General features: G+C 56.5%; 2 protein-coding genes across 4 annotated transcripts; both read right to left on the bottom strand.

The window, feature by feature from the left end:
• Positions 1-5326: 5326 nt before the first annotated feature.
• Positions 5327-23145, bottom strand: AMOTL2 (angiomotin like 2). Of its 3 annotated transcripts, none has more exons than XM_034661972.1 (10): positions 22971-23145; positions 19588-20382; positions 16470-16776; positions 15311-15455; positions 14838-14930; positions 10689-10984; positions 9638-9945; positions 8662-8879; positions 7916-8095; positions 5327-7118 (listed from the first exon to the last, which is right to left on the bottom strand). In XM_034661972.1, exons 2-10 carry the CDS (start codon positions 20319-20321, stop codon positions 7060-7062), a joined length of 2340 nt encoding a protein of 779 aa, XP_034517863.1. In that variant the 5' UTR covers positions 20322-20382; positions 22971-23145; the 3' UTR covers positions 5327-7059. The 3 variants fall into 3 exon arrangements, with proteins under 3 accessions (XP_034517863.1, XP_019662094.2, XP_034517864.1); XM_019806535.2 differs by lacking the exon at positions 22971-23145 and adding an exon at positions 22304-22436; XM_034661973.1 differs by lacking the exon at positions 7916-8095 and having other exon boundaries at positions 22971-23125.
• On the bottom strand, positions 22971-24664 carry LOC117802628 (translation initiation factor IF-2-like). The gene has a single exon (XM_034661974.1). It carries the CDS (start codon positions 23434-23436, stop codon positions 22999-23001), a length of 438 nt encoding a protein of 145 aa, XP_034517865.1. The 5' UTR covers positions 23437-24664; the 3' UTR covers positions 22971-22998.
• Positions 24665-26732: the final 2068 nt, after the last annotated feature.

Raw genomic sequence — 26732 nt, 5'->3', positions numbered from 1 at the left:
AAGAACCATTGTTCTAACACAGTCTGCCAAAGGTACTGGTTTTTCCTGGTTGCCTTCCCCCACCCCACCCCTGCTCGAGTGCAAGTTTCAAAGGGCAGGGATTTTGTCTGCCTCATGACCTCCTCAGCACCTAGAACATGTCCGGCACACAGTGCGTGCTCAATGGGTATTTGCTGAATGAGCGAATGTGGAAGAGGTGGTCTGCGAAGGTGAGCATCATCAGCTGACGTGGGGTGGGATGGCAGCAAATGCCCCCTGTCCCCAGTCCTTACCAGGCTGTGAGCGCGGTGCTCTGGGTCTGAACCCTGGGAGTTGTTCTTGGGACTCAAGTACCATAGGGCATGGCTGGGAATGTCCTCCTGATAAAAAGTGTTCCACTCTGCGTCTACTTCTGCCCCTGGCCTGTTCCCCGAGGGAGCCCAGAGCTGGCCGAGCCAGGCAGGAGCGGCTCTCTTAGAGATGGAGGGAGTTTGGTTCCACCAGCTGTTCCCACGGCTGGGGCTGCCCAGGCCCCACGTGGTTGGCAGTGCTGGGGCCTGCCTCACGGGCCAACCATCCTGCAGGGCGGGTTCTGGGCTCACACACCCACAGCTGCATGCCCAGCCCCTCCTTTCCACCTTGGCCTAAGCCCTGGGGCTCTGCTTCTCCTTCTCTGACCCTGAGACTCCACCCACAGAGTCCCTTTCATCCTCCCCTACCTCCAGTGAATGCTGGGGGTTTGGCCGAGAAGGAGGGCAATGGGCCCTCTCCCAAAACATACTAAGGGGCTACTATCCGGACAGTGTTCAGGGCCACTTGCGATCCCGACATGGGGACAAGGAGTCACCTCTGTATAATCAAAAAGGCTGGTTATACCTTCTTGCCTGCTCCCTGTCAAGCAAGCAGAGCCACAGAGTAATGTCTGCTCTGTCTGCAAGTCTCCCCTCACAACCCCCTCGTGGTCCTGGGGAACATCAGGGAATTTGAGAGGGGAAGCTGCCAGGAGGAAGTGATGCTCCAGCTGCATTTTGATGCATGAGTTTTAAATTAAACAGACCAAGAGATGGAGACGAGAGATGAGGAAAGCTTTCCAGAGAAAAGGGACGTCACATGCAAAGGCCTGTGGTCAGAGAGACAACAGGGCACTCAGGGCCATTTTCCTGGCGTCCGTGCAGCTGGGTGTGCGCAGGAAGGTGATGGCATCCGGTGCCGGAAAAGTAGACGGAGGCCAGTTCTTGTCAAGACTACTCTGCTAGCCAACACTTAGGGGCACCCCTGTGCGGGCCTCAGCTCGAGGTGTAAAGATGAACCAGATGATAGGAACATAAGATGTTTGGACACATAGTTGCTTTAGTCATCATGCGCCCTCAGTGCCTGCCACGGTGCTGGGAACAGGGTGGGCGCTCTGCAGACATCTGTGACGGCAGTGAGTGAATGAGTGAGTGAGTAATGGCACCTACTTACAGAGAAATAGGATGGGGTAAAGAGAAGTCAGTCTTGCTGAGGCAGAGAATCCGAACCTTAAGAGAAAAGCCTCTGGGAAGGAAGGCTGTTTTTCTTCTTTGAAATTAAAGAAGGTTGTTGTCGTTTTCAGGGCAAACCGTAGCTGTGGCTTGTGCTGTTAGTCACTCTCTAGTTGAGATTTTGGCATTTTTGCCACTGATGCAACATGCTGTGATGATTTCCACAGCTCATTGTGTTGAGCAAGGAAGGGCTGCAAAGCAGAGACTGGGCAGGGCCTCCCGGAGCTGGAGAAGCAGCCAAATTAAAGCAAGAAGAGGCAAACCTGTACAGGGAGGTGTCCACACTGTTGCCCAACCATCTGGAATGTGGCCCCAGGTAGGAGCCTTTGGATTTGCAAGAGGCATTTATCTGAGGACAGTTTGTGACATGTGGCAGGTCAGCATCGAAAGCTGACAGGCCCTCAGAGTAAAGAATGTGTAGAGAATGTCAGGGCTGCCGTGGAGTGGCATGGCTCCCCAGGCACCTAGAGAGCTAACTGGCAGAGGTCTCCCCTCTGCCAAACTCTGGCTAGGGGCTGGAGATTGCTTGGCTGCTGAGAGCAGGGCGCAGACGTGCGCCAGCCACAGCCCGGGTCCTTGGCAAGCTATTCAGCCCTATTGTCCAGTCTCCGTGATATCTCTCTGCTGGACTCCAGGTCCCCTTGTGTGGGCACCGCTGCCCCTTGGGGAGAGGGTTTGGTTAAGGCAGGTACCTGGAAGCACCACTTCATCTGTCCTGGGTGGGGAAAAACTGGAGCTTCATTGGTCCCCAGCCCCTAGCCTCATCAGCGAGAGATAAGGTTGAGCCGGAGCCATGGGTGCCTCCCAGAGAATCTTTCCTTTGGGGAGACATAATGCCCATGCCTGGGTGCAGATGTACTGTGAAGTTAATGGAGCTTATGCCTCAAGATGCTCGCTTGAAAAAGCTCCTTCCAAGACCCTAGACCTAATTTTGTATTTGCCCATTTTGCATTCTTTTTCTTAAAAAGGAATCCCCAAATTATATAAGCTTCAGGCTTCACAAAACTGAACCCGTCCCTGCTAATGCTCCTTGATTCTGGAAAACGTCGAGTAGACGGTGAATGCCTGAGGGGTCAGGGCTCACAAGACTCACAGGTCTCCTTCCCAAATCTCTGCCCTGGCAGCCGGTGGGTGGGGGGGGGTATGATGGGGGAGGGCTGTGGTGCAGAGCAAACAGTGTCCTCTCTGCAGCCCAGAGCAGTAAGCTGAAGCTGCTGATCTGGGCCAAGTGGAAGGAGACTGTCAGCTCTAGAAAGGTCAAAGTGTCATCCTGAGAAATAGGAGCCGACAAGTGTGAATGTACCAGATTAAATAGCACTTCTAATTCTGTCCATATGGCCCACTGGCGGGGCCTTCGCTGACCACCCATGGTTGACCGCTGGTTTAAAATGAATGCTGTGATATAAAATACCACTGAATTGGAGACTTTAAAAGGGTGGGTTTTATGATATGTGATTTATATCTCAAAAAAAGGAAAAAAAGAAAAAGGGATGTGGAGAGCCTGGTTGCCGTGCTTTTCTCTCCCATTGGATCTAGGCAGGGTGGGTACATAAAGGTGCTACTTGGTACCAGGGTTTCTGGGCTGCCCTTGAGCTGTCAGTCACACGCAGCAAGGGCTGTTCAGGGACCACTGTGTCTGGCTGCGTCCTCACTGAGTAGGAAACAAGATGGTGGCACTGCAAACAAGTTTCCTTTCCAGCTCGGGTCCCTGGGAGCAGTGAAGTGGCTTCCGCCATTTCTGGATGACTGGGCCCCAATTTACTGCCCCTAACTTGGCACATTTTGCCAAGGCCTCTGAGCCTGACACATGCCTGGGCCAGGGGAAGGGTTAATGATTAACTGGGAGGAGAGAGAGAGAGAGAGAGAGAGAGAGAGAGAGAGAGAGAGAGATGGCTGGGGCAGGTGGCTTTCCAGCCTTCTAGGGCAGGCAGTGTGGGGCCCCTCTGAGCCACACCCCCAGCCCTGTTAGTGGAGACGCTGGGTGAGGGCAGGGCAGGCAGGGCAGGGCTGTCTCTCGCAGAGGAATTTGGCCTCCAAAGGGCCCAGCAGAGCCACCCGCGGGACCCAGGCTGCCTCATCACAGGTGCCTGGGCACATGGGCAAATACTCCTTTCCCCAGGGGCCTGCTCAGCCCCACCACAGCCTGCAGTTCCACCAGATCCACAACTTTGTTAGGCTGAATTTCTAAGTGACTGAGAAGCCTACTCAACCCCTTTTCTGAGAAGAAGTGGCTTCTCAGACCCACTGATGACCCTGTGGCAAGAGGGCCCCACTGTCCTACAAGGGCACCAGCCAGAAGATACTGGTGCCCTTCACATGTTTTTCTGTAACACACGCTCAGGCACACATGTGCACAGACACATAAACAATACACATGCATGCACATGTGCTGGGCACACGGGATGGTTTCTACGTTCCTCCTGGTCTGTGCCAAGGAAATACTGAAGTGACTCTTACAGACTAGCTCCTACACAAGGCACAGATGCTTTGAGTCCCTGGCCAAAGGTGCTGGGGGTGGCATGGCAGTATTGTCAGGGCTTATTGTACCCAGGTGTGGGCTGCCCTCCCAGAGCTCTCTTGAGGGCAGGTGGAGGTGAACAGGAATGTCTTTGCCAAGGGCATTCTTTGGAATGCCCTGCCATGGGCACCACCATTTTGTTGGGACACCATGTCTTAGCAAATGAAGCTGTGGGCTGGTGTGGTTGAGCCAAGAGTTGTGGGAACAGGAGCTCCATGGCCTGCATCCTCGGAGAGCAAACTGGTAACACGAAGACAGGCATTGACGCTGCCCAGGTGGTGGGAGGCAGGCTGGAGTGGGCTGGGGTGTTGGTGTGGCCACAGCGTGCGGATTGCTGCATCGGCTTTGTGTTGGGTGGGGATCCTGCATGGAGACCTCCCCATCTGCTGGGGCCCATCAAAGTTGGGGATGCAAAATTGCTGGAAAAAGTCCTTGGATATTTCCAATTCTTCCACTTGTTTGATTCCCTTTCTTGTGCGCAGGAGGGCTGGCTCAGAAACACTATGTTCTCTAGGATCCTACTGGGTTACTCATCGACATTGCTTCCAAGTCCCTATACCTGCCTGAAAATACTTTACCCACGGCCATGGCAGCTAACTGTTCCCCTCAAGTGCCCACAGCCGGTAGGGCTGCCTGTTGCCTCGTGGTCAGCCTGACTGCTAGCCCACATCCTCACTGGGAACCTGATTGTCCTGACTGGCCCACGGACACAGATACTTTGTTTCTACTCTAACATCTGAGACTGAGAATGGGTTTCTCTTTTATGGATCAGAGTGACAGGCTTTCTTGGACAAAGGGCGACAGTGGTGATACCATAACAAGGTAACAAGGTAGGGCCCCAGAATGTGCCATGCACGCAAACACCCTCCGCTTGTGTCCAGGCAGAGGGCAAGCATGATGCCCAGGCTCTTGGATGGCTCTGGGACTCCCTGTGCTGGGCAGAGCTGAGGGAAGGATAAAGCCGCCTTTGGACACCCAATCCTACTGTGGAGTAACCACAGCATGAGTCCAAACAAACCAGCTAGGACAAAGCTCTCCGTGGGGAGGCTGCCCATCTGCCAGACCCTCCCAGACTGAGAAAAACATTGTTCAAGAAGCAGCAGTGACCCTGAGCTGCCACTCGTGGGTATGGTCTGGCCAATGTTTAAGGACCAAGGTACTCGGGAGCACAGGGTGCGGGAGTGAGGGTAGGGTTCAGAGCCAAGAGTGCTCAGGGACTAGAACACGGGTAACCAGCCAACTCCTCAACCCTTTCCTTTCCCTTCTTCCGTCCCAGTGTAGTCTCTCACTTGGGCAAAGACACCACTTTTAATTATTATTTTTTTTATTAAAATACTGTTATACCCAGTGGAATGCAGCAGCAGTCCTGGTACAGGGTGGCATAACAAAACAGCCATGTTTACATTTTAAATATTTACGATAACTTAAACATACAGACACACATCATGGTCTTTGGCAGAAAACGTTCACAGCACAAAAAATACTTTAAAAGAAATACCAAATATTAATCCAAAATATATTAAGTTGTTTTTTTCCTTTCACAATATTTTTTTGCCTTTTTTTTCCCTCTTTTTTCTTTTTGCTTTGTAAACAATGCACATGAACCAATGTATTTTTCAGCTTTAAAGAAGGGTGGGGGGATTTTAAAAAAATATGCAATTGTCCAGCAAATGCAAATGTTTAAAAAGGAAACTTGAGGAATCATGGGAATAAAAGAACACATACCGAACCTAAAAACAGTAAAGGCAAAAACAAAGATTCAAGGAGAACTAAAAACAGTCAAGACAAACTACTAAAACCCACCAATCGGTCCTGGGGCTGAGCTGGGGGACTCTCTAAGACCAGAAGTCAAAGTCACTGCTGCTGGCAGGCTGTCACGGGATGCTTTGCTCTAATTCCAATGCACTGGCCCTGCTTCAGGATGAGCAGCCAGCCTCATGGGTGCCATTTTGTCGTGGGCACTCCATTCAGAGGATGATTTGAGTCACACCTGGTTGCTCACTGACCAGTTTTCACCAGCAGAGCTCCCTCTCCCAATCCCTCCAGGTAGGAATAAAGACTCTGATGGGAACAAGGCAACTTCTCCAGTTTCCCTCAAGAGAATTGGTGCTGGGAAGCCCTCCATGGCAGATGTCTGTGTGTGGCGGCTCATTTCGTCTGGCTCAGGGTTCATAACCAAACTGACAGAATGTCCCAGGGACAGGAGCTGTGGAGCCATTTCAAGAGGCTGGTGATAGGGGTCCCACGGGCATTTAAAACAAGACTCACGGTGGAGGAAAAGACAGCCAGCGTCATGTGGATCAACCAGCATCAAAATCCATGGGCCAAGAACTTGAGAGTGGGAGAGAGCTGGGAGGCTAGTCAGCCGTTACAGGAACCGTGGTGGCAGGGACAGGGGAACAGAGAGGGCATAAATCTGAAGCGGCATGCTTCAATCTTCTGTTCCACAAGAAAGGGGTTATATACAAACTGCACAGCTTATCTCAGTCCACTCAAACGGCCCCTACCCACTCCAAGTGAGGGGGCAAGGCTGTGGCTTCTGCAGGGCTAACACCCTCAACAGTTCCCCGGAGATGCAAGTCTCAGTGATCTCAAGGAGGCAGTGAGCTGCTGAGTTGCTGAGGAGCAGATGAGGTGGGCTGGGACCACACTTAGCCACAGGGGAACAGCACGGCCGACTCTGTACTGAACCAGCCCACCTGGTGTCCGTGGGCAGCCATCTTGGTAAATCGTTCTCCTAAACCCATATATCCCCTCCCTCCCTGCCTGAGTGCCAGCTGGGGGGCCAGAGAGGGCTCAGCTCCCTTCTGGGTTTCCAGTGGGGCTGAGAAGCAGGGTCTTCAGCATGCAGGTGTTCTCACAGCTCCCCTCACCCCTGCAGCATCCTTCTTAAGCCCCGGGCACCAGACAGTCAATGGGAATGAGTGCCTGGTTGGGGAAAGCAGGGCAGCAGCAGTTGGAGGGGCTGCTGGAATGGCCGAGAGTGGCAGAGGGCAGAGGAGACAGGGAATGGTTCGGTGTCCCCGAGTGCTACCTCCTTCAGATCAGTATCTCCACCATGTCCGACAAGTCCTGGACTCTGGATGTAGCAACAGAGTCTGGAGAGAGACAAGAGCACAGGCGAACGCCAGCGAGTGTTACAGATTGTCCTTTTAAATCCTGGCACATTTTTAAGATAGGATCTCCCTTCACCAATGTTGCCTCCCTCAGCTGCCCAGGTGCCCAGGTCCCCGCCTCCGCTTGGCCAACCAAGCACAAGGCTCAGCGCCCCCAGCTCTCCACCCAGACCGTCAACGTCCAATGTGGAAGACATATTTATTTATAACTTTAAACTGGCTGGAGACTCGGAGGGAGGGGGAGCGCTGAGGGAGGGAGGGAGGGAGGGAGGCTGCTGCATTCTTTCCGTGCCTGTGGTTTTCTGGGACGGTGAAGCGCAGGCCCACACCCGAGGGCTAATGTGAAAGGGAAGAAAAGATTCAAAAGGCATCTTCTCAAATATCTGTGTCTTGGACTCTTTTTAAACAAACTCTTCTAACTTGAGATTGCCATCAGGTCACCTGCCAAGCTGCATGATCTTAGATGCTTAGATCTGCGATGAAATATGTAAGGAAGGCCACGAAAGAGGAGACGAAGAGCCTCCCACACGGGCGCTTTCCTTCTGAACTCGGGGTCTGTCTGTAATCAGGCTTTTTAGTTCCTCCCATCCGTGCATCCAACCAGCCCTCACGTCCACACAGAGGTGGCCCACACAGCTGCTCGCCCGGCACTGTGCACGGCTCCCCATGGAGTGCAGGGAGCCAGAGGGGTCTGGGAACAAAAGGCCTGGTGCTCCAGCTCACACCCTAGTGAGCCCGCAGCTCTGCGCGCCACAGAAGTCCGAGGAAGGGGGACTTACCCAGTGAGGCTGTCCTCTGGCCCCCGCTGTACCCCAGGAGGCTGTCGGGATCCAGTCCCAGGCAAACGGCAGTACTGTCCGGGGGACCGTCGGTCTGGGTGCTCCCGTCTCTGCTCCCGTGTTTGGCATGAGCAGGGAGGGGAGCTGCAGCCACTGGCTCCTCCTCAGGGGCCCGGTCCACTGCAAAGGCAGGAGGCTGACAGTTACTGCCTCATCCACAAGTGGGAGCCCCATGAAGGACACTTCATATTAACTGCACCAAGTGGGGGCACGAGGTGGTACGGGTTGCTCTTGAGTTGCAAGAATTTCGATGAGGAGTCAGTGCTCCTGTTTCCAAATAGGAATAACTATCAGGTTGGATTGGTTTCCAAGCCTCTTAAGTGGCAGAACCCTTCTTAGTGGATTAAATCTTAGAACCAGTGGGGACTCTTGGATTTCTGTGGCATCTGCTCAGAGGAGCGGAGGAGCTTGCCTGGAAGGGATATCTGCACAGAAAGCTCTATTTCTGCTTAGATGGCAAGTGGCTGGGATCCAGGGTGACGGAATGTATGGAGATGGGCACTAGAGCATTCCCCCTCACGCCAGCAGGACAGCTGTGGGCTGGTCGGTCACCAGAGCCAGCGTGTAAGCTGGCTCCCTTGGGCAAGGGGTCAGGAAGCCGTGACTCCTCTGAGCCGCAGTTCTAGGAGCAAAGGCCTGACAGCAACCTAGCCCTGTGCCTGTGCCTCCCGGCTGCCTCCTCTCACCTGTTGCCAGCCGGGCAGGCGCATCCACTTGTCGCTCACTAGAGGAAAGAGCTTGCCAGCTCTGGGTCCCTGCCGCGGCAGCCACGAAGACAGATGGCACAGACTTGGCAGGCCTCAGGGAGCCCTGGATGGCCTTGCCCGGGTCTTTCCTGGAGCGCTGCTGAAGGACCTTGATCACTGCATCCTTCTCCAGGATCTGGGCATGGAGCACCTTCAACCTGAGGGGCAAGAGGCCACGCCCACATGGTCAGACCGGCAAACCCAGTCCACCCCTCCCCACCGGGGAGCCAGGCTGTACTCTCTCGCCCTTGCAGCAGGGGCCAGGAGGGGGCCTTCAGAAATGTCATCACAGTTCTGAAATCCAAAGCCCTGAAAACTACCAGTGCATGAGGCACGGGACCCTTCTTACGCCAGCAAAGGCAGGTCAGGGGGTGGGGTGGATTCATCTGATGACAGCAGTGGCACCACCCTTGCCCCATGAGGCGACAGCCCAGAGCTGCTGGCCATCCAATGCGCTCAGTCGATGTACTTGTGCTTTTGAGGCAGACACAGGTCGAACAGAATCTACGGGGCCTCTGAGGTTTTTGGAGAGAAAATACTAGCTATCCCAAGCCAGGGACCTAGTCCACCTTCCTTCTGGGGTGGCACATGGCGTGGACTCCGTTGGAAAGTCTTACTCTCTGACTGACTGGGGGTGGGGGGAGCAGGTAGAGGCCAGAGCCTTGGATGGCATCTGACACCTCCACAGCCAAGGCCTCCTGGGCAGACTAAGGACTCGGTGGGAACTCTGGGAAAGAACGTGTGTGTGATGCCTGGTGTGCCAGACACGTGGGGATTGGCCCAGAAGCATGAGGGACTGCTGAGCCTCATGGGGAGAGGGGTGTTTATCAGGGACTAAGGGCGGGACAGGGATTGGACAGTGCCACCCCCCCCCACCTCAGGTGGCCTGGCCGGGCCTGCAGTGCTAATGCCCGACCTGCTTTCCATCTCCTGCTGCCTGTGGCCACCAGTGAGCAGGCCCTCGTTGAAGCTGCTGCTGGGCGAGGGCTGGGGGGAGTGTCGGATGAGAGTGGTGTCGCGCTGGGCGGCGGCCGTGGCGGCTGCGTCCATGGCAAACTGCCTCATGGCACGCTCCTCCAAATACTTCTGCTCCCACTTGGTCATATCCGCCTCTAGCGCCAGGATTTGCTCCTCCTTCTCCCGCAGTTGCTCTGACAGCCGCAGGGCGCTGAGCTCTGGGGATCCACTGTTGCCACCGGCACCAGGGGGGGTGCCTGCCTGTCGCTGTGGAGAAGGGTACACGGTGATGAGGGGCAGAGGGTCAGGGCATGGCAGCCACAGGTCCTCACCCCTGCACGAGGGCTCTCACTTCTGCACAGGGCCTTCCGCTGCCATTCCTGGCACACCTGCTCCCACACCCCCATGGCCAAGGGCGTAGGAAAGATCAGGCCTGCCTTTGCATAGGGGACCCGAGAAAGTATCCTCCAAATTGGGCAAGGGGTGCTCTTAACAATTATACCATGACAACTGGTGTAGACCAGGACCCGCCTGGGCAGACCAGGGCCTGTGGTCACTCTACTTCTGCGGGAAGGGCAAAGTGGAGAGCGGAGACAGAACTCTACCTGGTTTGTAAACGCCAGAGTTGCTAACACAGCCCAAAGCGAGGATGAAGACTCAGGACCTGGGTTACCATCTGCCCTCTCCATGTCGGGGAGACACCTAAGAGCTGGCTAGTCTCCCGCATCAAGGCTCCTGGCCACCGGCTCTAGGGACCAAGGATGCCAACCCCTGCTGCTGCTGAGGACCAAAGCCCAGGTCTTGAGTCCCCAAGGCTGGCACCCAGCCCAGAGGCAAAGCCTCTTCTAAGGCTAGTGGCTGGCAGGAGCTGGGGCAAGGCTGGAACACGACCACCCTTGCTTTTCCAAGAGCGCCTCCACCTGAATCTCAGCAGGGCCTCCCAGGGCTTCAGAACTGGCCTCCTCAGGTGCCGCCCACCCCCTGCCCCCTCGCGGGGTCTCTGAGCTCACCTGCTGTGCACGCAGGGCCTTGAGTTCCTGCTCTAGGCGCGTCCGCAGACGGAGCTCCAGCAGCTCCCGCTTCTCACAGGCAGCCTGCAGCTGTCCCAGGGCTTGCTGCAGCCGCTCCACCTTCTCCACGTAGGCCTGCTTCTTGCGCAGCTCCTCCTCGGCTCGCGCGGCCCGGCCCTGCGCGTTGCTCAGAGCCTGCTCCAGCAGCTCTGCGCGCCGCCGCTGGTCCTCAATGGCGCCGCGCAGCAGGGCCATCTCCCGCTCCAGCTTCTCCTGCTCCTGCTGCTGCTCGTAGCCTGCAGTGAGGAGGTGGGGGCGCTCGGTCAGGGACGGCCACCGAGAGCCTGCCACGTGCTGGGCTCCACGGAGGAGCATGACTGTGTGTTGTCCTCGCCACAGCCCTAGCAGTTAGGCACTATTATTACCATTGCCATTTGATGGAGGAGCAGCGGTGTAAATCACAAAGGGCCCTTGCAGTAGTAACTGGGCTACACTTCTTCTCTGCTGGGACACGCGCAGCCCCAAACACTGTCTACTCGTATAGGGTGTCACCATTTCCAAAACACATTCACAATGTTCCTTGAGCCTTGTGATGACATTAGAGACTGGCTAGACAGATGAGAAGGCGCAGGTGGACTGTGCAGGACCATCGTTCAAGTGAGATGATGAAGAACGGGGAAGAGAAGCAGCACATTGGCTGCACCACGAGCCAGGCACTTACACGTCTTATTCCCCTGAAGCCTTCAACAGCCCCTCGAGGTAGGATATGTGACCCCCAACATATTGGGGAAGAAACACAGGTGACTGGTGCTGCTGAAGTGGGGACCCAAGTCAGCCTGGCCTCCAAAGGACCAGGCTGTTTCTGGCTGTGGTGGGAGGCCCCCACACCCAGAGGCCTCTCAAAGTGGGCTCCAGGACTCATTCTGCGGACACAGGGCCCCCCAGAGTAGTGTTACATTTCCTCCCCTGGTCTGGGGGAGCACTGAGATATGTAGGTAACACAGCTCATAATGAAATGCACTTTGCGGCATAATGAAAATGACTATGGTCCAAAGATTTGTGTCTAAGGTCCTAACTATCCTGACTTTTAAACCACTTTTTTTGCTTGCCAGGAGAACTCTGCTCAGGGACCCACTTCACACTGTGGGGCCAAGCAAGGCCCAAGCCAGACCATGCCATCCTCCAGCAGCTGCTCTAGGTAGAAATCCACCTCCCGTGCACCTGCCCTTTGAGAGCGCAGCCTGGCCCCTAAAGAGGGTGTTGGCTGCCTGCCTTACTGGACGGTGGAAGAGGGGTGGGCTCTGGGCCCTGTCTGATGAACTCAAAGGCACTGTCTCTAGAGCAGCACTATCACGGTACAGTGGAATTTTCTGCTGTAATAAAATTGTTCTATACCATGCCCACCTGTGCAGTAGCCACGAGGCTCTCGTGACTATCAAGCTTTGGGCCACATGTAGCTACGTATCTATCATATAGGACAGTACAGGTTCTGGAATAGAAGAGTGAAGGCTTGGGACCTGGGCAGGCCAAGGGAGGATTCATTTACTCAGGGCCCTGGGACAGGAGGAGGACACAGGGAACCCAGGTCAGCTCTGGCTCAATCTGGCTTTTTTTGAGGCTGGGGTCAGGCTGGCCTTACTCTTTGGTGTGGAGGGAAAAGACGAGGAAGCTCAGTTAAATTGAAATTGGGGCATCCACAGTGGGCTGACTTAGCATCTAATAAGCGTTAGGGCTGGCAGAGAGAGTAGATTAGGGATTTGGGCCTAGAGACAATGACCTCTTCCTGTATGTGCTCACAGAGCCCAGAGCTTACAGAGCTTACAGGCAGCAGCCTCTCATCCCAGTCTTACCATGACTGCCCCATCTTTTAGCCCCAGAACCTGAGGCTCAGGTTCCCAAGGGAGACAGAGAGCTAAGAGAGCTAGGCCTCAGGATTCAAGGCCAGATCCCCAAGGAGGGCAGGGCCAGACCAGAGCAGCCAAAGCGGGGAGTCTGTACCAAAAGCAGGTGGCATTGGTGACAATGATCACACGTTCCTACTACTGTTGACTGACCCCAGAAAAAAAGTGAGGCCAACCAGAGACATTTTCCCTGGGAATTTTGTGTTTTCTCCATGGGTAGTAAGGAACAAGGAAGAGCTGCTTGGCTTTCCTCAGCCCTTGGGGAGGGGTGGGGGGACCCAGCCTTCTGCTTCGCAGCTTCCTGCTGCCTTGCACAACCTCTAGGGCCCTGGCAGGGCCTGGAAGGCCTCAGCCTCTGCCATCCCCAGCCACCAGGATGAAACCACAGCCTTGTCTTGTCTGTTGGAGAGGAGAGTTCCTGGGCTGGGGTGGGAGACGAACCGGGAGACAGGGAGGGGGCCAAGGGCAGACAGGAAGGTCGGGCAAGCTGTGCAGGAAGAAGGGGGATATGCCTGCCTTCCGCCTTGAAAAAAGCCACTGGCTCATCCCCACCAGCTCGGCCCCACCAGCTCAGCCCCTGTCCCTTTGTCCCAGTCGCTCTGGGCTGCACGCGGGAGGGAGCGGCGGGGGGCGGGCCTGGAGCGGAACAGCCAGGCAGCTCAGGAATGCCAGGCATCCAGGTCACCCGCCGCTTTGAGATTAATGGCTCCAGTGAGGAGCCAAGAACAGCCTGGAGCTCGCTCCCCGGGAGCGGAAACGCCTCCAGGCCGGCCTCCCCCCCTCGCTCCTCCTCTGCCGGCTCCCAGAAACCTGCCTAGTGACTTCCTTTCCGTGGCAGACAGCGTTGCTCCCCCACAGCCTACCCTCTCCTACAGGATGCCCCCATTCTGCCTCCTGCCAGCAACCCATCCCCCGGACTCCCAAGGGCTACACCAAGGGCTGCTCCCTCCCTGTCCTCCCCCACCACCACCTCCCTCCCAGGGACCCAAAGTCATTGCCACCTCACTTGGCTCAGCAAGGCCTAGCCTACCTCCAGCTCAGCCCCCACCTCCCATCCCTCCAGTGTTGCGTTCCCCCAGTCGCTGCCCTGGGCAGCCTTCCTTACGGAAGGAGGAGGTGCTGCCAGCCAGGGCTCAGTCCTCAAGCTGCTCCCCGACTTCTGGACAGCCCCTACTCTCCAGGCCCCTCACACACAGTAGGCTTCCTCCAAGCCACCCTCACCAGGACACCTGCCACCCCCATCCCATTTCTCTGGAAGTGCCCAAACACCACTACAGCACAGTAGGAACTTACTAACTGCCTCCCTGTCTCTTCTGACTGCTAGAGCTTCTTCCTGCGGCCGAGCTCAGGGCTTCCTTTAGTCTCACTCCATGCACCTCCACCTGAGCCATCCCACTGCCTCTTTCCCTGTGGGCAGCTCTCTGCCCCTGCCCTCCCCACAGAGCCTCTCTCTCAGGCCAGTGGCGACTTCCCAGTCACTAGCCTCCAAGGCCAGGGACACCTCTGTTCCTTTGAATCCATGGTTGGAAGACCCTGCTCCTTTCTCAAGCTCAACCCCTCTTGCTTGACCTCCCTGCCCTGGTACCTGGGCCTGCTTCCACCCTCTGCCTAATTCCTGACAGCAGCTTAGCATGGTTCTGCTAATGAACAAATGACTGAATAAACTAGTCAATAGGGAATTCATCCACTCTCTTCCAGAAGCCTTCCACCACCCCTGTGAGAGGAGCTTCCTAAACCCCTTCTTCAGACTGCACTGCTGATTAAGCTCCAGGAACCCACTTCCGGTTGTCTGTGGATACCTCCACTTGGTCACCTTGCTATGGCCCAGTTGCATCATGCTCCCCAGCTTCTCACGTTCCAACTGGGCCCCCCTCACCTTTCTGCTGCCTGGAACTCCCTGGGGAACTCAATGTTCCTTCTCTCTGCTGCCATTTGCCTCCAGGGCTATCTGGCCTCCCCCTCAGCCCACTGCACCTCTAGTTCTGAAGGATACTGTAGGGACTCAGCAGCACAGCTGTCCCTCTTGTATCCACTCATCTCTCCAGTAAATACAGAACCAGCTCTTATTCCTCAGAAGCCACCCCTCCCAGCCAGGACAGTCCAGTGCCGGGTACATCGGAGGCATTCAGTAATCCCATGCGCAAAACACTGCTTTGATTGGGAGGGCCAATCCTCCGTGTCCACAGCCCCTGCCAAGGTCTCCCCACCCGCGTAGCTGTCCGGACACCTGAGCGGAAGCCCTACTCACTCTGAGCCAGCAGCTTGGCCACCATGTCCTGACTTCCTGCCTGGGCCTCCTGGGTCTTGGTTGCCAGACGGCGGTTTGCAGATTCCAATCTCTCTGTTTCAAATGAGGGAAAAACGTTTTAAGGAAAGATGTGTGAGTCTCAGGTGAAGCTGCCTGCCCGGGTATTCCCTGGGGTCCCGTCTGTGGGGCTGCACCCTCCAAACTGGGGCCGGGCTGAGAGGGCAGCCCTGGGTATACTCTGAGCCACATGGGTACACTCTGGGCCACATGGGTGAGCCACGAGAGGCTCCAAGGGTTAGAACAGACAGAAGCATGCCCCTGTCAAGATGGCTCCCAAGGAGTTTCAACCTGGCCCCCGTTGAGCCAATTTACACTTATTTTTGCAGAGGGCAGAGGTTCTGAGTCCCTCCCTAGGCCAGAGGAATCAGGGCCTCCACAGATGCTCGCCACCCTCACCCTGCACGCCCTCTCACCTCTAAGATCCCTGTTGAAGTCCTGCAGCCTCCTCATCTCACTGTCCATTTTGTTCCGCATTGTCTTCTCCAGGGCCTCCCGCTTGGAAGACGCTCTCGTCAGGCTCTCGTGGGCCTCAGAGAGCCGCTGGATTTCACTTTCCAGCTGCAAGAGGCAGACAGGAGAGCTGAAGGAAGGGGAGAGATCCCAGAGAGTGTGTGGCATCAGGGTCCCCTCCACAGGCCCAGGCTGCTCTGCTACTCTCCATCAGAAAGTGTGACAGAGGAGAGGATAAAAGGCAACAGCAAAAATCCGGTGGCTACAGTGGGACGGTCAGAAGCTTGTGGCCTCCACATATGAATCAGATACTAGAACCAGCAAGCAAGGGTCCCCTCAGTTGTGCCAAGGTCCCAATGCTGAGTGAACCTAGGGCCAGGGACTCTGGAAGTGGCTGCCTCAAAGGGACTCAAACACAGCTTTCCTGCGCCCAATGTCCAGAAAGAAACATTTTACTTTTGTCCAGTTTCTACTGAGAATCTGAGCCCAGTGGGCCAGGAGTGGGCACAAAGACTTTAGCCATGTTCTGGGGGTTTGAGCTATCTGGGACACACAGGACCGCCACAGGAGGCTTGAGGCCACCTGCCATGGCTGTGAACACACAGCTGGTAAACCTTCACGAAAGAACGGGGCACTAGCCCCCAGCCTGAGCTGCCTCTGGCTGGAGTATTTCCTCCTCTGGCCATCGCCATCCACTGCAGAGGGCCAGCCTGGCCCCAGCTGCCCCTCCCACTTGGCCGTTGGCAGGTTCCGCACGTGCTCTGAGCTGGCCTGTGATTCCAATAAGTAGCTCGTTTTTTCCAAGAGGAGGGGCTTTCTCTTTGGCCAGGGCTGGCCTAGTACAGACTTGCTGTTGTGTGGGGGACACAAAGGCCTCTCTGTGGGAGGTGTCTGCGGGGGAGGGGGGGTGTGTGTGTGCAGGGGAAGGGTGTGCGGAGAGCTGGTGAATGGGCTCTTTCTAATCACCACTGGCCAGCAACTGCTCACACTCCAGGCCTGCTCTGCTGGCCTTGAGGCTGCTCCCCAGCTGTCTAGAGTCAGTGAGGGAGGGCACAGGAAGGACGAGGGGGTGGGCAGCAGCTCTCCCCCACCCCGCCCCTCTGAGGCCCCAGCAGGGCCTACCTTCTCTATGCGGCCGGCCTTCTCTGCTGAGCTCTCCAGCTCCCTCTGCAGCCTCTCATTGTCCCTCTGCAGCTTGGCATTCTCCCTTAGCACAGTCTCCATCTGGGCCAGGTGGGCACTGCCCGAGGTGGCAGAGGAGGCCTGGGTGTTTGCTGGCCCCTCCACCTCCGGTGGACTGAGAGAGCCTAGGGGGCCATGGCCGAGAGCAGCTGGGTGTGGCAGCAGGGGGTGCTCCTGGGACTGCTGTAAGTACTGGTACTGCTGTTGCTGCTGGAGGAACACAGCGGGCACCTGGGCCTGCAGAATCCTGGGGAACAGAACAGACGGTGTTCAGAGCCTATACAGATCCCCATGGCTCCCACCCCTGAGCAGCCCTGAGTGGGCCCAGCCCCCTGGCATACTGGGGAGTCTCCACACAACATGGGGCAGTGACCAGTGGGGAAGGCCTTTTCCACACTGTGTGTACTCAAGACTCTCAAGGGCCAAGGGCGTGGGGCTAGCGGGGGTTAACATCAGGATGCTTGTTTCACCCCCAGCCTCACTGTGGCCAAGGCCTTGGGGATCAGCCTGAGTAGTCCTGGACCTTAGGAGCGACCAGTACTTAAGGCATCTTAAGCAATGCGTGCTTGACCTTTCTAATCCACAGAAGGTTCTTTTTGGGTCTGGAGGCCACATCAATCATGCCTGAGCACACAACCTTCCGGGCCCCTGGGCCCCTTGGTGGCTGGGCCCCAGCAGCTACCCCGTGTCCGTTCTAAGCCTCTTACACTAGCACCTGCCAGGGCAGCACGCCCACGTTTTTCTCCCTCCTATTTTGGGCCCCGTCACCCATTGCAGAAACATTTTTTGAGTAGTGTGGCTAAGGGCAGAGTGGTGACATAGATGTTGGGGGAAGAGTCTGAGCTCCAAAGCCTGACAAAATCAGCTTTCAAATCCCCGGGGTGCGGGCATGCCTCTGCTCCATGAGGGTCAGCATTTCCAGCCTCAAGGGGCTGGCCAGGCCTACACAAAGCCTGGCAGGATGCCGGGCCTACAGCACGTGCTCCCACAACGGCGGCCCATCGTCTACCTCTCCCAGTGGCAACCGCAGCCTACTGTCTGCTTAAGGAATAAATGTGACCCACACACTGGGTTTTCTTAGGCGCAGGGCCACCTCTGGACCACCGCAGTAGCCCGAGTTTAGGGACAATGTTCCACTGGCTCTAGTAATGCTGTAATGTCCCCCTCAGAGCCCCATTAAGGGACAGAGCAAAGAGCAAGAGGCATGGGGGTGGAGGCTGGTCACAGAGCCTTTCTGGGGCCTTGTGACTCCAAGTGTAAAAGAACAGACTGCCTCCGTTACGCCAGGAATTTCCCAAGTCCCAGGAGCTCTGTGAGAGCTGGATTCCACTCGTGGTCCATCCCCCCAGCACTCATGCCCTCCTCCCCCACAGTCTCCTCTCCCCTGCTCCCCTGAGGACCCTAGGCTAAAAGAAAAGTCCCTCCCCCAAGTTCCCAGTGAACAATCCTTATGTGACCAGCTGAAACGAAAGGCTGGACAGACCTACTGTTCTCACTGCCTAAGGTAGAGCTATCAGCCAGGGCTGAGCAGAGGGTCCCCACTGGAATATGCGAACTCTCCCCGCACTGCTAAATGTGGCATTCTCGGGGTTGCTTCATGAACTTTCTCCCCCCAGCACCGGGCCAGGCAGACACAACTGGCATTCTTTGGGGATGACTTAGCTCTGAGAAAGAATAGAGTCTCCTTTCCCTTCACACTTGCGCTCCCTTCCCCTGTTCTGCCCCTCCCCACCCTCCCTTTTTTGTTCTCCTGTGGTCTATTTCCTTTCCACGATATTATCTTTTCCTGACTTGGTTCAATAAGGCTGCTCCCAAAGAAGAAACCCACGACTCAGCTTCCGAAACTCTCCCTGACCAAGCTCTGAGGAAGGAGCTAAGGTGGAGGGGGCACGAGAGGTGGAGGTTGGAGAAAACCCACAAGGCTCCATCCCCTGGTTCCTCCATACCAACACCATGGCGTCACTCGTTTCTCGAGAGCAAGGAAAGGCATCTATCCCAGGAAAAGGCCCAATGGTGGGAAAGCGGGTGACTAAATGAAGACTCAGCAAGCATGAAGAGAACCAGACTCCGACCTCAAGCCTTCCAGAGGAAAGGAGGCTGCAAATCCTCAGGCCCCTCTGGTGGGGTTTCCTGGACCAGCACATGGGGAGATGCGGTGTGTGAACTGAGCGGTGTGTGTCCGCTTCTCAGAAGAGGCCAGGCCAAGGGAGAAGCCTGGGGCAGAGCCGCATTTCTAGGAACCAGTATATCTGCAAACCCTTTCGGCTTTCTGCTTCCTCCTGGTCTCCTGCTTCCATTCTTGCTCCTCAGAATCTATTCTCTCTACCTGTAGCCTGAGGGACCTTTTTAAGGAGGTCAGCCAAATCACATCCTCTAAAGGCTTTCCTTCACACTCAGAATCAAACTCCATGTTCCCCAGCAGCCTTTTCCAAGGCTCCCCAGAAAGGGGCTTGCCTGGACCCCCAGTCCTCTCCCACTACGGGCTCCAGCCACCTGCAGCATATGGGAATACAGGAAAGGACATGCAGAGTAGCAAGAGGGCAGCTCCTTCCCTGGTGTAGGTTAGGGAGAGGTCTCTAAGGAGGCCGTCTGGTCCTTCCTGCCTCCAGTTAGGAGTGCCTCCCACTAATCCCAGAAAGCAGACTGTCCACTTGGTCTTAAAAATCTCCAGAGGAGGAGGTCCCACCTTCTCCCTACTTAGCTTGGAAACAGTTTGGCTATGATTCCCAACCCTTGTCTTTAGCAAGTTCTTTCAAAAACCTAACCTTTAACCCCCTACTGTAACTGGTACCCCTGGGAACCCTAGTTACTCGACTGCTACAGCTAATTACACAATGGCATCCACCTCCAAATTAAAGCAAAGACACCAGTAAGTCCTCCTGTGACGTGGACTAAGTCCTGCTCTCCTCCAGGCATCAGCTCCTCCTTCTTGGGAAGGAGAGGGGTATCAATGGCCTTTCTCTGGGGCTTACCAGCCCTGGCACAAGGTTTGTCTGGAGGCTCTCCACCCCTACTGGAAGAAAAGTCAAGAGCTTGAAAGACCAGGGTGGGCAGTTACCTGACTTCGGCATGCTGGAAGTGTGGGCTCCCGCGGGTGCGGTACCGTGGGTCGGTGACAGCAGTGGCGGTCTCATGAGCTAGCATAACGTGTGGGTACTGAGGCGGAGGTCCACGGGGCTCTGGGCCCTCGATGGGGGGGCCCCTGGATGCAGGGCCCTGCTGATTGCGGGCCAGCTGCGGGAAGCTGTGGGAGGAGCTCATGTGGCTGGGGGCCCGGGCACCGTTCCTCTCCAGGGACAGCTGCAGGAGCCGTTCACTCAGGGAGCGCACATGCCCATGCCTCAGCTCCCGCAGGGCCTCATCCTGACTCCGATTGCCTCCTGGGGCCCCTCGGGGATCCCGGTCTCCGACATGTGGCCGGGGCCCCACCTGCTGGGCCGCATAGTACTGCGAGTGGGCTTTCGCTTCTTCATAGGTGGGCAGCTCCTCACCCTTGCTGGGCTGTGGGCACAGCCGGTAGAGGGTGTTCTCTGCCAGGTGCGTCTCACCGCCCTGGTGCTCCTGGCCCTGGGGTTCCTGCCTTGTGGCTTGCTGCAGCGCCTGAGTGTCCTCGGGTGCCAGGATCTCCACGGAGGCTTGGGGGCTCCCAGTGCCCCCGACCCCGGCCCCACCCCGCAGGGCCTGCTGTTGGATGGCCAGCAGCGTGCGGGTCTCAGTCAGGTTGCCATAGCGCAACTGCTCCTGGATGAGACGGTGCAGGACTGTCCCGGAGGAGTCTTCCAGCGTCCTCATGCTTCCTTGGCTGGCACACACCTGCCTGGACAATGGCTGGTGGCACCTGCCCCCAGGGCACCTGGGAGGACAGAAAGAAGCTCAATGAGGGGGGGGGCACATGGGAAAGAGGACCAGGGGTACTTTCCATTACAGTGTGGTCCCAAGCACAGTGGTAAAGAGCCAGGCTGGGGGGTGGGCAGGCATCACACAAACCTGGGCTCAATTGCCAATGCTGCCACCTACTGATTAAGGCACATTACCTAACCTGTGAGACTCGGTTTCTCCATCGGAAAAATGTAAAGAATAATGCTTGCCTCATGGAGTTGAAAATTCAGTAAGGCAATGGCCGCTGAGCTCCTGGGGCACTGTAAATCCTTGGCAAAGGATTGCCATTACAGTCATAGTCACGGAGCCTTACTAGGCCTAAAGAAAGACACCAGTGACTTCGAAGGTCATCACCCACCCAGGAACCACAGCCTCCTGCAGTCAGCTTCCCATGGAAAAGGCTGATGAGAGACTCCAGGGCAGGTGTAGCTCAACTCTAACCACTGAGTGGGCCAGCCCAGGGGTAGACAGGGCCCCAGTTTATTGGCAGGTGATAAAGAATGAGTCCAGCCTAGTAGATACCACGGGCAAACAGCCCCGAACGCAGTGCCGCATGCCTGAGCCCTAGCCTTGGCACAGTTAACTCACCACCCTCTCTACCCCCTTCACCATGCGGAACCCTCCCTGTCACGGGATGACCTTGGCAGTCACTCTGCAAGGTGAACAGGAAGAAGGAAAAAATGCGTCTGGTTTAGTGAAGAAGGGATGAGAGGAGAGAGGCTACAACATGACCACGGTTTTGTGAAATGAGGCAAAAAGAGGCCACCCATCAAGGTTTATGGGTCTGTGTGCTCACGGCCACTGCATGGGCGCTCCAGGAAAAACAAAGGATGGCACCATGTCTTTGATTGTATGACTGTCCCTCCTACACACACACTTGCTACTTAGAAAAGACCCCGAAGGTCCTCTGCCACAGAGGGGGTGGGCACTCAGCATCTTGACATCAGTAACACAGATCTGAGCCAACTGGAGGAAGGGAGCAAGGGAGAGGCTCTTGGCTAGAGGGAGCTGAGGCTGGGGGCTGGAAGCCTAAAGTTCAGGGCTATCTCCCGAGGAAGGTATTCCCTTCTGAGCTTGGGCTCTCAGCAGCTCATGTCCTGGAAAGCTGCCCGCCTCACCCGGCTTCCTTCCCACAGCCTCCTCCAACACAAACCTCCAAACTAGATTTCGGGAAAACCAAACAGAACCCACATCTCCAAAGGTCCTCATGTCTGGGGGGAGGGGAGTGGGGAGAATGTGGCCCCTCCTCTGCCACAAAACCAGCCCCAGGGCCCTGCTGCATTCCGGGTTCAGAAGGTTGGCAGAGCAGCCATTGGCAATCTCCTCCTTCCTCCTGGCTGCCCAGAAATGAGGAGAGGGAGATGTGTCTGGAAGGCATCTCCGTACCCATCCTTCTTGACACCCAATCCTGTCACCCCTCTCTCTACACACAGTAGGTGTGGAGGTGCAAGACTCCAGAGTTACCAGAGGCAAAACAAACTGCAATCGGTTCGCCCTAGAGTTTCATCCGCGGGGAATTTCCTCAAGTAATCCGTCTGGGCTGACTCCTGCTGAGAACGACGGAGTGGGAGGGGGGGGATGCAGAGCTTTCTGGACAGATTCCTGGTCTCCTCCCGCAGCAATGCGCCTGGGAGCGGGGAACACTTCCGGGGCGCCTCTGTCCTCGTCAGACCCCTCAGATGCACATTCTTTCGGCTGAGCCGTTACTGAAATCTGGGACCACCACACCGGCCATGCACCTTTGCTGCACCAGCGCAGCCGGCTCCGGGCAACCACCGCCACCCCTTCCTAAGTAAGCTCGCAACTCCAGCTCTCGCTGGGGCTCACGCTCGCCTAAGGAATCCAAGCAAAGGTCTCTAAATCAGATTGCATGCCAGCCCGGGATCCCGCCCTACCCGGACTCCAAGCCGACCACGAACACCCGGAGGCCGCCGGTGCGCCTAAAGCGAGCAGGCGAGGGTAGCCGGTAGCCCACGGAGTTCTTAAGCGTCGCGGGTCCGCCTCCCTCCCAGCCTCCCGAGCCCTCTTTGTTTTCCAAATGCTCCAACGCTGACGTCACCGGGCTGGACGGCCGGCTGCATTCTTTCTAAGTGAGAGCCATTCCGTGGCTCCAGAGAGGATTTTCCAAGGAAGACAAAGAGGAATTCTTGGACTAGTTGGGGGCAAAGACACCTGTAATCCCCACTTAACCAGTTCAACCCCAGGGCCCTGCAACTTGAACTGGAAGCGGCGCCTCCTGCCCTGTTCCGCGCCCCTCTCCCCAGCCCACGACGCAAAACAGAGGACCCGGCTCTCCCCAGAGGCTGCCCCCTCCCCCTGCCCCAGGGGACCGGCGCGCCTGCCAGAGCCCCCGACCCAGGTGCACCGCGCGGCGCCCGCAGCGAGGAACGGCCCCGGGCAGCCCTTGCGGCTTCCTCGAAAGGGCGCACTTCACCCTGAGGACGCTTGGTGCGTCGGGCTCCCGCTCCCGGAAAAGGGCGGGCTGCGCGGGGCTCTGGCTCCTGCTGGACGCGTCTCTCCCCGCCCGCGCGCTCCCCGAAGCGCCTAAGCCGCCTTCCTTACCGCCGCGGCCCGCGGGTGCTCGGCGTAGTCAGACCCGGCGACCCGGCCCGGCCCGGCTCGGCTCAGCTCGGCGGCGGAGGTGTGCACTCGGCTGTGGCGCCGACGCTCTGGCCGTTCGGGCCCCAGCGCGCAGCCCCAGGGTCGGCCCGCGCCGGAGGCGGCTGCTATGCCAGGAATGTGAGAGTTTCAGGTTCCCCCTCGGGATCAAAGCGAACCACAAATAACCTCTCAGCGCGCCGCCCTCCTCCGCCCTCCGCCGCCCTCCGCCTCCTCCCGCTCCCTCCTCCCGGCCCCCGCCTTCCTCCCGGGAGGCGGCGCTGCGGGTCGGCCACCCGGCCCCTGAGCTCAGTTCCCGGGCGGCCCGGGGCCCTCCAGGACGCGCTGCGCCTCTCCCGCCTCTCCCGCCTCCCCACCCCAGCGCCACGCTCTGCCTTCGGGGCTGCTGGGGACGAATCCCCTCGGCCATTACCGTCCCCCAAACCCTTCCCCTCCATCCACTCACTCCTTCATTCCTATCCGCGGGACTACACCCGAAGATGGACAATCGTGTGTTCCTGAGGGGCTGGTGTGTGTGTGTGTGTGTGTGTGTGTGTGTGTGTGTGTGTGTGTGTGTACACAAGGGGAGGAAGACTGCAAAGATGTCCACGCCAGCCTGGCTTGGACCCTACCCCGGGCGCAGAGGAGACTGTTTCCAGCCCCAGTCTCTTCCCTAACACCCACTGCTTTCACCGCCGACGGCAACCTTTGAATTGCCCTGGTATTGTTTACAAACACCGTCGCCCGCTCTTTTAGGGCCTGTCTCCACAGGAAGTGTGAATCTGGGTTGAAAATCTGCCTGTTAATTTGATCCACCTAAGCAACTGAATCACCCGCCGCCAGGCGCTCTGTCCAACTCTTCCGGAAAAAGGTACTAATGGGCACCCCTAAATTTCCGCAGAGCGCACGGTGAGCCACCACCCGCTTTTCGCCTCGTCATTCCTGTCAGCCCTCCCGAATCATCCTCCCAGGGAGTTCTGTTATCATCCCTGTGTTATAAATGAGGAAACCAAGGCTCGGGGAGGTTAATTAGCTTGCCCCAGGGTCACACAGAGCAGAAGTGATGAAGCCAGGTAACCATTGACTGCTCAGTTTTTCATTCTCAAAACCCTTCCGTTGCCACCAGGATCCAGGCTCCCTGTAGAGTGACGGGGCAGACCCTGGGAACCCTCCTCTCTCCATTCCAGTCTCTTCTGTTCCCCCCACACCCCTGCCGGTCAGGGGCCTTCCCTGATGTCTACGTCTGTTGCTCGTGCCTGTCTTCATCTGGTTGAAGTGCTTTCCTCTCTCCTTAGGACCCTTAACTCCCCCACTATCCACTGGGCTGGTCCATCTGTGCCTGCACACACCTTTTCAGACACACTGTCCCCACCTGCCCTTACCCCCCGTCCCCACCTGCCTTTCTTCTCTATGCCCACAGTTCCGGGTGCTGTTCCAGAGCCCTGACCACACTGGGCCTCCCAAATCTGCATGTGGGGGACTCATGCCCCTGTCCACTGGGAGAGCCAAGGCTCAGTCCTACCCCTCAGTAGGGTCCTCTCCTCCTTCCCTCACCGTGGAGTTCACAAGTCCCAGATTTGCTGGAGAGACCAGGGACAAGAAACCTTTGTAGGTTCAAAGAGCTATTTACTAGCCAGGGACATTGTTAATTTTTAATAAATCCCTCCCCAAAAATGTGTGTATGTGTGTGTGATTTACTCGTTAGCCAAATATTGCATTACAAATAATGATTGGCTCTGAGACAAATGAGAAAATAAGTCATTTATGCCAAGCTAAGGGATATTTGGCCATCCAAGGCCCATCTTATAAAGAGAAGCTAAGGCCAATATGCCACTGTCCCAACTAGATACACTTGGTAGAAATTTTAGAAATGAAAAGGAAGAGAGAAGAGGTCCCCAGATGGCCTTACCCTGTGAACAGCATTCTTGGAGATGCTTGGTAGAGGTCTGAGAGTAGGCAGGGACACGTGCACTCTGGGGTTGCAAAATCAGGGGAAAGGTTGTATGGTACAATCCCATCTTTCAGGGACACTTGGGGGGGGCACCTGACAAAATGTTTGACAAACATTCTTGAAATGGTTGAAGAAAGGGGCTGCTCAGGGGCACCTGGGTGGCTCAGTCGTCTGCCTTCGGCTCAGGGCGTGATCCCAGCGTTCTGGGATAGAGACCCACATCAGCCTCGTCCGCTGGGAGCCTGCTTCTTCATCTCCCACTCCCCCTGCTTGTGTTCCCTCTCTCGCTGGCTGTCTCTCTCTGTCAAGTAAATAAATAAAATCTTTTAAAAAAGGGCGGGGGGGTGCTGCTCAAGGCTGCCAGAGTCAAGGAAGTACATCTTGGAGCGGGTAAACCTGCTGCAGACCTAAGTGGGCCTCTGAGTCCTCACTTCTGTGTCCCAGAGCAGCAGGAAGGGGGAGGAATCCCAAAACCTGGGTGGGAAATTTATACACATTTCTTTCTCCTCCCCCTCCTCCCCTCCTCCTTCACCTCCTCCTTCTTCCTCTTCTTTCTCTTCCTCTTCTTTTTCTCCTTCTCCTTCTCTTCTCCTCCGCTCTGTAAGAAGGATAGAGGGCAGGGCCTCCCAGGCAGGGCAGAGCCAGGGGCCTCAGTGAAGTCTGCCTGAGCAGGTTGCCACACTGGCTGTGCAAGGTGGTTGGGTGAAAGGGTCACCAGGGCTCAGGAGTGCCAGAGGCAGGTGTGCGCCAGTGGGCACCAGGTTGGCCAGCCAGCTAGTACATACGTCTTCACTTAGAGGAGGGGAGGAGAGGTTCATCTAGTGAGCCGGTGATTGCTTCCCCCCAGCTTTGTCCCTCTCCTCCTATCTTGTCCCCTTCGCTCTTACACCCCTCCCCCTTCAGGTAATGATTCTTCCCAGATGACAGTGTGGCTGACTGGGTCTGGAATCTTGCCCAGGAAAGATGCAGAGGTGACCCAGTTCTCAGGTAAGCCAGTCTTGGTGCCTTTGCTCTGGAGAGTTCAGCTCCTGGGGCTGTGGTTCCATCATGGGTGCAGACAGGGCTCAGCAAGGGATCCTCCTTAGCCTAGACCCGGGCGCAGGCTTGGGTCTGTGTGTGTGATAGGCCTCAGTCTGGCATTGTGTCCTGCTGTACTGGACAGGGATATGAAGGTGGGTTTTGAGCTGGACTGTAACTGCCGTGGAGCTGGGAAGACAAGGGTCTCCTCATTTCCCAAATGGTTGATTGGTGGAGTAGGGGCTCCAGGGTCCAGGTGGCAACATCAAAGGAAGAAAGACTCTGCTAGTTGTGAATTCTCCCTTCCAGCCTCCCCGGACACTTACTGGGGCAGGTTATGGGAAACAGGAACCCCACCAGAATCAGGAGCGGGTAGCAAATTCACAAGAAGAACCTAGACATGGGGATGGGAGTTCCAATGCTCCAGTTCCAAGAGCCAAGCTAAGAGCCTTCTTCTCTTTGTTCTTCCGCATTCCCCCTTCTCTGCGCCCTCCCCATCCAGGTTTTTTCCCCAATCCTGTCCTACCACTCCCTTCCCTTCCACTCCAGGTATCAGCCCAGAATCTCCATCAGGCATGGGTTGCCTCAGGAGTCTGTGTGTTTGGGTGAGTAATTCCTCCAGGCTAGGAGCGTTGTTGAAGTTAAGCCCCACAATGGTTGAGGTAAGAGAGTGCTGTCCTAAAAAATGAAGGAGCCCTGACTTTCCAGGCTTTGCACATATCACTTGAGCTCTTCCTAGTCTTCTAGTCTTCCTCTGC

This window comes from Ailuropoda melanoleuca, chromosome 6, assembly GCF_002007445.2.
Source record: "Ailuropoda melanoleuca isolate Jingjing chromosome 6, ASM200744v2, whole genome shotgun sequence".
Classification (NCBI taxonomy): Eukaryota; Metazoa; Chordata; class Mammalia; order Carnivora; family Ursidae; genus Ailuropoda; species Ailuropoda melanoleuca.
This window is presented reverse-complemented; position numbering and strand designations above follow the sequence as displayed.